This window comes from Nanorana parkeri, unplaced genomic scaffold (genome assembly GCF_000935625.1).
Source record: "Nanorana parkeri isolate BGI_ZX_2015 unplaced genomic scaffold, ASM93562v1 scaffold1222, whole genome shotgun sequence".
Taxonomy (NCBI): Eukaryota; Metazoa; Chordata; class Amphibia; order Anura; family Dicroglossidae; genus Nanorana; species Nanorana parkeri.
In genome coordinates, this window is record NW_017307490.1 from 92932 (window position 1) to 104085 (window position 11154).

At 40.6% G+C, this 11154-nt stretch overlaps 1 protein-coding gene across 1 annotated transcript in view; it reads left to right on the forward strand.

Annotated features, from left to right (window-relative positions):
- The window catches only part of PCSK7 (proprotein convertase subtilisin/kexin type 7), a 38228-nt gene extending 27357 nt beyond the window's left edge, over positions 1-10871 (forward strand). Inside the window, exons 12-16 of the mRNA XM_018568638.1 lie at positions 5281-5437; positions 6058-6152; positions 6260-6353; positions 7277-7394; positions 9897-10871. Coding sequence (XP_018424140.1) covers positions 5281-5437; positions 6058-6152; positions 6260-6353; positions 7277-7394; positions 9897-10310 — 878 coding nt within the window. The 3' untranslated portion in view covers positions 10311-10871. The remainder of the gene's footprint in view (positions 1-5280; positions 5438-6057; positions 6153-6259; positions 6354-7276; positions 7395-9896) is intronic.
- Positions 10872-11154: the final 283 nt, after the last annotated feature.

The window sequence follows — 11154 nt, forward strand, 5'->3', positions numbered from 1 at the left end:
AAATCAGAGTGTGATTATACATCATGTTTTCTTTCTAGAGATCGCCTCTGCCTAATTTACGTAACGACAGTTGACATGCACAGGACAGCTTTCAAACATTATTGGAGCCTGCAAATTAACCCCCCATGTGTTAGAGTTTGTTTTTTGTTATACTGTTCCTTTGCTAAATTTGAGTGTGGTGCAACTGGCACATTCAGCTTGTTTGGGCATCTGCCAAGCTGAATTGAAGTTTTCTTTCTCTCTGTCCTTTTTAGGCAATGTTTACTGCTTCTGACTTGGCCTGTAAAATGTGGAGAGCGCAGAAGGCAGTAATAGGAAAGGGAGGAGGTGAAGGAGTGGGGTAGCATGAAGGTAAAAAGAAAATTCAGCTGTAGGAAAAAGCTAATCGAAGAAGAAAGAAGGGGAAACATGGCATTATATAAATGGGGTGGGTAATGGGGGCCGTTGCTGTAGTGTTCATGATGAATATATATTGTTCCAGGTCATTCTTGTGAAAAACACTGTATAACAAGGTACTTTTTCATGGGACTTGTAATGTTCTTTTTTTTTTTTTAATACTATTTGCTACAATTTATACTTCTAGCCGACTACAAAACGTAATCACAATAAACTCACGTTTTAACGGGGTTTAAAAAATAAAGCTGAGATCTGGTAGTAATATTCTGCTCCAACAATATTCTTCTTTTAAGCTTTTAATATTCTGCTCCAACAACATCCTTATTTTTATAAGAGGGCTTTAAGTACTTAAGACTTTTTGTCACTTTTTTTTTTTTTCCATCAAGACTGATAACATAATTTTAAGCAACCATTTGGGTATAGATCCGTAGTTCTTAGTTTTGAAAGGGGCTCTAACTGTATTCCTGGGGGGTAGTGCTATCGTATTAGAAAGTTTCTAACCAAAAATAAAAGCGCTGTCGTGGTGAATGATATTAAATTGATTTCAACCTCTTGGAAAAGCATTGAGTAGAAAATAAGATTTCTGGGGGTATTCTGCACCTAAAATGTGTACAGTACAGGAAGTTTTTGTTCTAGATTATGAGGAAAGTCGCATTTCTGTGCTCAGTATGTGACTGACATATATACTAGCCTAATTGTCACATGCCTTAGCCTGCGCAAACACCGACTTTCAGAATATCCGTATTTCTATTGAAAGTTCTGCAGTAGAACCATCGAGAGGCTACTGTGTACTTGGATAAGCTCTGACACATGATAGTGCCTACTTTCAAGGGGGGATCTTTGCTTTCTTCATAGTATAGATCAGTGGTTCTCAACCTGTGTAACCTCAGGACCCACATTTGTCCTTGATCATTAAGTGGTCACCCAAGTTTCAATGGAACGCACAGCATTGAGGTACCGTGCGGGCGATTGAACTGTGGAAGGGAGGTGTGTTTGGGGTGCCATTATGAGAACTGGAGTGCATCCTCAGCCGGGTGTCTAGTGCTGGGCTGCTGTGACGGAGATCCATGCATTGCATGTACAACTCCCTTGCGCGCCCTGTTGAGATGCCGGGAGCCAGAATGTGATGTTACTCCGGTCCAGTCACCTCTAGAGGGCACATGAGGGAGCTGTAAGCAATGCAAGTAGGGATGGAGCTCCCTCGTGGCCATAGCCCCAGCCCAACCCACCTCAAGCTGACATTCGACGCCAGGCAGCATATTCTGAATGGCTGCTCTGCGTCACAACTGACATTGTTGTGCTTGGAGGAGGCTAAGAGACTCTCGCCTAGAAAAGTGGAAGGCACACGGCAACCCACTGAACACAGGGTCGCGACCCACTTTTGGGTCACGACCCACCAGCTGAGAACCAAGGGTATAGATGATCTCTGAGGAGAATCTCAGCCCATGTGTTGGAGCTAGGGCACAGCTGAGGCATGGCGAATGTTACAGCAAGATCAGAGAACTGTCTTTGCCTAAAATACCTTGCTGTTACTGAGTGGTGCTGAGTTCAGCTGCATATAAAGCCATTTTGTGTTCTAAATCGAGAAGGGGAGTATTATAACCCCATATTGCTTTCTAGGACTAGTTATAGTCACCCCCACTATGTGTGCCCCGGTGACCATTGTCACTGGAACACAAACTGATGGAAAATCCAACATTCTACAGGTGTCACTGGAACAGGAGATGGGGTGAAATCCTCAATGTATTTCTGTTGAATTTTTGGGGCAGGAAGTGAATTCTCCCTAATGAGATACAGACAGTCAACAAATACTTGATCAGAGGTTTAATCCTTCCCTACTCTATAAAAGAGATTAAAGGAGAACTATGAGGTGAGTGCTTTCCACTCACCTCATAGTTCTAGCCGACCTGTGACAATGAGACTGTCACAGGTCGGCTCAGTAGATCGGGAGGTGAGCGAACACATACCGGCGTTAACTCACTTCTCGATCCTGTCACGGCTCTCTACCTTGACAGGGGAGGGGCTGGATTCCCCCCTCCCCGCTCCGATCCGCCAGCGCTGACTGGTGGAACGGACGGGGAAGGGGGCGGGTACAGCTGTCAGTCACGCAGCTGGGCAGATCCCGGCACAATTGTCGGGATCCGCTTCAGCTGCGGTGTCTTAGTATACCGCGAGCAGCAGCTCGCTGTATACTGCGGCGTCTCAGTATACCGCGAGCTGTAGCTCGCGGAATACTGAGCCTAGGGTGACGGGAGGACGCTAGTTTGTGTTCTCCCGTTACCCAAAGGAGAACTATGGGGAAAAGCCTTAACCCCATAGTTCTCCTTTTAAGCTTTAGATATAGTTGAAGCCAGTTATGCAAGGCACCATCCACAATAACTCTGCAGAGATGTGCGATTATTATCAGCAGCTCATGGAATCTGTTGGGGACAGTTGTTTCCAGTAATGTTAGGGGTGGCTCCCTTTTAACCTCTATGGTTGCAGTTTCTCACCAAGGATAATACCAGAAAAATATTGGTGTATTTTTTAAAATTTTTATTCTTCATTCATATACATTGTGAACTGGCTACTCACCAATTTGGTCAAATTTGATGTCTAAAAGTTGCAAAAATCTATTCATTTAGAAAAGGGGCTGATTGTTTTTCACTGCATGGGATACACAGATTTTCACGCAAAGCTTTATTTTTTATACACATTGACCTAATCAGCTTTGTTTATTGTCAACCTGACTTTTCCTTACAAATTGTTTTAGCATTTGTTCTGATTGGACCAGAGGTAGACATTCTTCCTTCCACATTGACTCCATATATGGGAATTCCCATCTGAAAGAGAAATCTATCAAGTGCAGCACCCAGACAGTTTTAACTTATTGTTGGCATATTTTCTTTTGATGACCGGGCATACAGATTGTTTCCTCCAATTCTAAACTCTACAGTGCTGGGAAAAATGTTTACCAAATTTCAAATGTTCTGTACATTGCAGTGTTTTACTTAAACTTGGTTCAACATTTTCATCAGTTCTAATAATAATATCAATGGAGCCGGGGGGAGAATAAAAGTTACACCAGTAACTCTCCTCAGTCATACAATGTTAATATTTATAAATTGTCGTTTATCTTCCTGTGATGATCATCTTTGCATGATTCGTAAAAGGGTTGATGACCATGTCCCACTGGCTTGGAAGATCTTCCAACAAGTGTGAATATCTCCATGTCTGCTAATAAGCAACTCCAACTTCCTCACAATCATTTTTAATGCAACCCTATTATAAGCCTGTGTAATTTATACTGAGCATAACATGCAAAGGCAGAGGTTACTCGCATAGAAAACAGCTTGCCCAACCATTCCAGATCCAGAGATGAAGGCACCCAAAGCTTTACGCAGTTATCTACTTCTCCCACCTGTTGAGCCTTCGTATTGGTCAGTGAGGTCAGGCATCCAATAAACCCTAATAGGAGGACTTAGGAAAAGAGAGGGCAAGCTTACGGCAAAAGACAAGATTTTAATATAAATTTAGCTGCCTGGATCTTTGGATCTGTTTTGATCATTTTGGTTTGTGCTTTCCACTGAAGGTAACCTCTGCTTATGTATTTTTCATCATAGACTCTGTGCGTTGCTAGGGTTTGTGATGGGTTTACCCCAAGGAGAGGAAAAATGGCCTGATAATTGTAAACGGAAAGGTTGATTTACTAAAGGAGTAGATCATGTTTGCTTTGTAAAGAATGCGCAATCATATTCAAAGAAAAATGTATAAAAACAGGATTTTTGGTAGCAGCGTCGCCTCATTCATTGTCACCAAAAAATAATTTTCCCTTGGCTTAGTGAATAAAGTGAAACTGTGCTGACTTCCATCATCCAATCATGTGCAAGCAAATCTCCTGCTTTTTTTGTTTGTTTTTGTTTGTTCCATTTTCCTTGCACATGATTGAGTATTCTTTACAAAGTGAATTTTCACATAGGTCATTGAATGAAGTAAAGCTAAGTAAACGTTAATTTGCAAAGTGAGCATTTAGTATATTGACCCCACCATTTGAAATCAGGAACATCACTTTTATTGACCTGTTTATGGGAGCCCATGCTTATTAGCTGGATAGACTTTGAAACAGCGGTCTGTGAACTGGGCACCAAATCAATAAAAAGTTAGGAAAGAAAACCAGATCAAAATCCAGGGAATTGCGTAACTGACTCTGATTAATTTACATTAACTGGTCAAACAAGAAAGATTGCACAAATAAAATATACAGGAGATTAGCAAGGCAGAAACCACTGCTCACTGAAAGCTCTCTCATAGAGAAACACTAAACCTACAGTATGTGGAGAGGAAGTCTAAAATTGCAGAATTATAAAAAAAAATGAAATAAAGACCTGGCCCGAATTCAGTTGGAATGTTGCAGCAAAATCTGATCTGATGTTCCAAAACCTCCAAATATTGCTGTGTGAGTTAAAGACAATATGCACAGCGGCGGCACCAGCTAGAATTACAGGAAACCCTCAGTCTTACTCACTGCAGATAAAGGTGCCCAGCTACTCACTGACTATAAAAGTATAGCTTTTTTTTCACAATGTAATTATCTCCTATGCTGGGAAATTATAACTGAAATTAAAAATGATGGTGTCATTATTTGAAATGTCTTTTTTGATACTAAACTATAAAAATTCAGTTTAACATGAAAAATAGAGAAAAAATGAAAGCGGACCTTATTTCTCTGTCCTCCATTTTGCTTTGCACTGACTGACTTCATCATCAGCATTATCACTTTCAATCCATTGATCCTGCTCTCGTCAAATTTCATCTTCCCTTACTTTTTTTAATCAGCCCGTTTTTGATTCACAACCCATGCATTACCCTTCTTTCTTTATGACATGCCTCTTTATCTGTTTCTAGTGACTGCTTCTGACCTCTTGCTCTCTGGAATGAGGGCATTGGAGCATGTAGCAGTGACGGTGACTATTAAACATCCACGACGTGGGAACTTGCAGATGCAACTCTATTGTCCCAGTGGGGTGTCTTCCCTTATAGGAGCCACGAGGAAGATAGACAAGTATGTATATTTGTTGCTGAGTGATCACATCTCCGGTTACCTGGCTTCTCTCTTGAATCTAAAAATATATTTGTATGCACAAAACACAAAGATATTTATATTGGCGTCCACAAAGCATTGTATTATTTATTCAGCAAATCTGCTCTTTCATTTAATCCCGGTGGTTTAGTGGCCCGCAGCTTATACCTCTCACTGGCTTCCTCTGCAATCGCTTTTTATTTACACACAGAAATAACTGCATTCATTTGGGGAATACATAACCCAATGGGGGGAATTTATCAAAACTGGAGCAGTTGCCCATGGCATCCAGTCAGCTTCTCTCTTCAGTTTGCTCAAGTAAGATTTGAAAATGAGATGGAGAAGCTAATTGGTTGCAGTGCAAATCTGCTCCAGTTTTGATAAATTCCCGTCAATGTGTGTGCATTTCTTCTTGAGCACCAGTTAAAATATCTTCGTTTTTCTGAAGTAAAATTGTATAGTGTATGTATAGCGGTTTCTGAGTGGAAAGATGGGGAAAGATAATGCATTAAAATTACTGTTCACACATCTTAGAGTATATAGCGTTTGCATTTTCTGTTGACAAGTGCCTGTTATATAATTAATATCCTTTTCATTTAAAGTGATCCAGGTGGCTTTTCTGACTGGACATTTTCAACAGTTCGTTGTTGGGGAGAGAATGCTGAAGGAATGTATAGGCTGCTAGTAACTGACCTAGGTACGTTTTCATTGTTGTAAGCTTTGGCAGATGGTATCTACTTGCATATGTGAGATCTGTTAGTGGCATCCTGACACATCTAATGACTGTGTATTTACTCTGTACAGGAGACGAAACACTTAAAAAAGGCATTTTTCAGACCTGGCAGCTAACGCTTTATGGTTCTTCCTGGACAGCTGAAGATGTCGCTGAAAGAAGAAGGTGAATAAATAGCAGTAACAGGAAATGTAAATCTTGATACTGTATGGGAGCAATTGCTTTGCTTAGTGAGGGGCATTCACGGTTGTAAGCTACATCGCCTTGCTTTCATTGCAGGATCCAGGGTACAAAACTCAAATACCAAATGTTTTTTAGCTTTTCTGTTATCCAGTGTGCATTTATAATTGTGAGCACTGTCTATGCATTCTTGGATAAGCTTTCTAACTTCTCTGGGCAGGGATAAAAGGTGTAAATGAATGCAACTCTCTATTAATACATCATTATTTTTTATGTGATGTGAGCAGTGCAAGTACATGAATTTGAACTGGTAACATCCTTTTGCAATCCCATGTACAGCATAGCTCAAATAAGAAGAGAGAAAAGCAGCACTGGGTTAATAATGACCAGCTAGGTCCTTGTGGTTCACACAATCACAATATGTCACTGGCTATGTGATCTATTAGTAACATGTATTTAAGCTTTGAATACGCCTGATGACCATCTGGATCGGCCATGATTTAACAGGGTTGAGGTCTTTGACACCCCCTTTCAACCACACATAATGCCATTTTAACATTTCAACTTGTCGGGCTGACAATTCACACCTTCAGCCATGTAAATTGAATGATTGACACTATCCCAGACTTCGACACCATGGGGTAAGATTATGGAATTAGAACAGACTTTCCCACTTCCCATATTGTTCTTGAACAATCACCATCTGTCTTTACACATTTCAGTGATCAGATGAAGGTGATTGAATAACTCATGTGGCTGTAAATGCAATATGTCCCTGCCACTCATTAGAACTAATGAAGCTGCTTGGATAGGCTTCAAAATGTTCTTAACATTACAGGTGACTAACTAGGAGTAGCTTTATAAAAGCTGATGAATGAATATGTATAACCTTGGTTTCCGTTTAATAGGCTTGTGGAGCTCGCTCAGAGTGGTCAGTTCCTTAATGGGAATTTTTCTCTGCCTTGTCCTCCTGGCTTGGAGATCTCTGAACAAGAAAGCTACACCATTACTAATAACACTCTGCGGGTAAGAACCTTTAAGAATGTAACCTTTTTTTTTTTTTACCTTGTCACATGATTAGTAATCACTGTATGTCAAATTCATGATTGTTATGTGGGAAAGTATATCACTGGGGTAGAGCTGGATAGAAAAAAAAAAAGAAGAGTAATATTCCAAGAATACCTATCCATTATTTCCCCACCACATTCTCTTTATCTTACTGCAATTTTTAAAGCTCAAATTGCATAAATAGGATTCACTTCTGTGACAATTCATTAGGTATGTAACAATGCCACTTATTCAAGACCAAGTACAAGTGCTTTCCCTCCGATACTTGCCTTAAGATACTTTTTCATAAAGTGACATGTGACGTTTTTTCTTAAACACAGACTGATGATTTTAGGGCAGTTTCTCACCAGAGCTAAATCCTAGATGTCCCCAGAGCTAAATACTTGTCCACAGAGCACAATACATGCCCCCAGGCTGGGATCTCACCTAGGCAACATGTGGATCTCTGCAGGGCTCTGCGAGCAGTGGCTATGCTTGAAGAGTTGATCAGGGCGGGTGCCGCCTCTGGGGCTGTACTGTGCTGTGTTGAGCTGTCCATGGCTGTGCCTGTGCCAGGAAGGAGGAGCAGGAGATATAGAACCAGACAGGTACTGCCAGGGCCCAAGCAGGCTGCTGAGGTCCCCACAAGCGCAGAAACTCTGCAGCCGCTGCAGTTTAAAAATGTAATGGGCCGGTATTGGCCATAAGAATCGGGGCATTTTAACGAGTACAAGTACATGTGAAAATACTTGGTATCGGCCCCAATACTTATCGGTTTCGGGACATTCCTACAATTCATTATCTGTGTGCAGGTATACTTTTGCAGTATATGAAATAACTATAATTCTGGTCTAAAACATAACTGCAAATTATTCTGTGCTCAGAATACCACATTTTTAAAATGTTTCCTTATTCTTAGAGTAGACTTCCATCAACAGCTATTTAGTTTTTTTATAGAAGACATTTAAGACATCAAAGCTATGCTTACCGACCTCAGTCAGTTGCGTTTTGGTCCCACTGACATTACTGTGTAAACTTGTTAAACTCAGAAGGGTTTCTTTGGCAAGCATATGTTTACAAACCTGACATAGGAGTTTTCATTAAGTTCTCATATAAACATTTTGAGCATAGGATGATTTATAGTATCTGATGAGTAAATCTAGAGCTACCAACAGCGACCCATGATGAATATTTTCCTTTGTAGAGTTCTACTGCTCCTCACTACCACTGAGTCTTTCAGTTGACTTGTCCCCACTCACTTGAAAAAAAGATGCAAAACTGAGTGATATTTAGTTTGTTAAAAAGGAACTTTCTCAGCTGTGCCCAAAAAATGACGAGCGGAGATAAGCTGTGCCCAAGAAAAGACAAGTGGAGTGCAAAGGACTGGCCCCTAGCATTACCAGTGGTCTCCCTGCAGCTGATCTTTCTACCATTACTGACTTACCATGCCATGCTTTATCTCTATGCAGAGGTGGCCATCATGGTAGAGGCAAGGCTTTGCTTCCTAATGTTAGACTTTCCACCAATGAGAACTTGCCATTATTTTTTAATAAATGTTACACGCATATGAGATTTCACTGATCGGGTTTATAGTGGAAGATGAGGGGGAATGTTGCAGGAACATCACAAAGATGGTGGTTCCTAGTCTTTAGTCTACTTAGTCATAACTCTAAAACAATGCAAACCAGGGATGTCTCGATACTGATACATTTTTTTCAACTAGCCTCGGCCATTGACCCACATAGCCCCTCCCTCGGAATACCTCTCCACCAAACGCAGGCTCCCTAGTAATGCACTCATCACCTGGCATACACAGAAGTTTTCACTCTCAATGAAAGCAGAGAATGTCCGTTCTGTGTGGTCATGGGGTAGGAGAGGAGGGAAGCTGTAAATCTTGCCTTCACACAGAACGGCCCTTACCTTCTTTCATTGTGTACGTCTGGTGAGGGCATTATTAAATGCATAAGGAGCACGGACAGCTGACACTGAGATATATCACCTAAAGCAAACCGTTTCATCAAGTGGAAAAGGAATGGACACCTGTAACAATAGACAGCCTGCTATTGGTTATTGCAATTTAAAATACCCAATAGCAGGCTGGCTATTGCTCCCAGCCACTGCCTGCTGTATTTACATTCGGTGAATCCAGTGAAATGGAAAGGTGACACTAGAGGTCTAAAAGACCCCTAATGTCACCTTAAAGAGAACCTGTCACCTCCAATGCACGCAGCCCTGGTGAGAAACTGCCCTAAAATCATTAGTCTGTATTGTTTTAGAAAACATGTCACATGTCCCTTTAAGAAAAAGTATCGGTAATTGGTATCGGCAAGTACATGAGGGACAGTACTTGGTCTTGAAAAATTGGTATCGGGACATCCCTAAGGCAAACTAATGAACTTATTATAAAGCATAACTTGGTTAGAACAATTCTAAGTGTTTTTTTATTTTTCCTGTTTAACCATAATGATTTTCCCTTCTCAGACTCTTATGCTCCTGGGCTGTTTTGCTGTATTTTGGTCCCTGTACTATACCATAGAGCTGTACCTTTCTCGAATGTCCAGCAGTAAAGATCTGGATCTTAGCTGTGACGTTTCCCCTTGCATTTGGACCCAACAGCGGGCTGCCCCTAGCCCCCGGCAGCTAGAAGCAGGCACTGAGATTGAATCATTACCCCTATGTGGTTTAAAAGACACTGTTCTGGAGGGTGAGGAAGATGATGAAGATTGCAGTCATGTTCATAGGAATCACTACTCGTCAAATCACAATAGATTAAATATAGCTTCTGCGGGACATAGACAAGGCTTGACCGACTTTAATTTGCACAAACATATAAGGCAGGCTACTCCTGATGTTGATACAAATATACATGACCTAAAGGATATTGGATACAAGTAAGTAAAATGGATATTTGGGTCTGGAAAAAAGAAAATGCTGGGAACAGAACACAGTGGTTTATACAGGACAGTCTGTGCCTGTCCAGATGTAATATTGGAATTTTGCCTTATCCTATCATCATTATCCTCTTAAATGATGACGTAAGTATGGAGGAGAGCAGCCTCTAGAATCTCCCCTTCAAGATGGCTTTAGTTTGTATGGATTTCTTCAGATGCTGGCGGTTTGGGACTAGAAACATGCATATTGTACATGGAATTTATTTACTGATTTAACTTTAATACGGGTGATCGTTTTTTTTTTAGGCATCTTAAAGGGACACTGCAACCTCAAAACAACTTTTTATTATTATTATAGGAAAAATCTTTTTACAAACAAACTTTCAATGTATTTTTATGAAGATATGATTTCTTTAAAATGGATATCACTTCTTCCTTCCCAACAAAATATTTTTCTACCTACACTACAGTGGAATTTCTTTAATTCAGCATGCACTGGTCCGAGCTTGTATCTAATTCTCATATGATCCAAGTTATTAGGCTACTTTCAGTAATTTGGGTGTGAAAATAATATTTTCCTGGGGGCATTTTCCTATTGTATTTTTGGTAGGTGTGACAATTCTGTAATATTTACGGCACCACACAATGGTACATTAAAAATGTTGTGTATAATTTTATCCAGGTCATAGGTTGGGTTATCAGCATTTTCTAAATTCTGAAAATCCATCAGGATGGGTTCAGGTAGCCGAATTAAAGGAATTCTACTGCATATTTTTTGTGCTTACAGTCGTGTAATGCTTCTAGTGGAAAGGGGACCCCCTACCTTACGCCAACACTCTGGGGTCCCT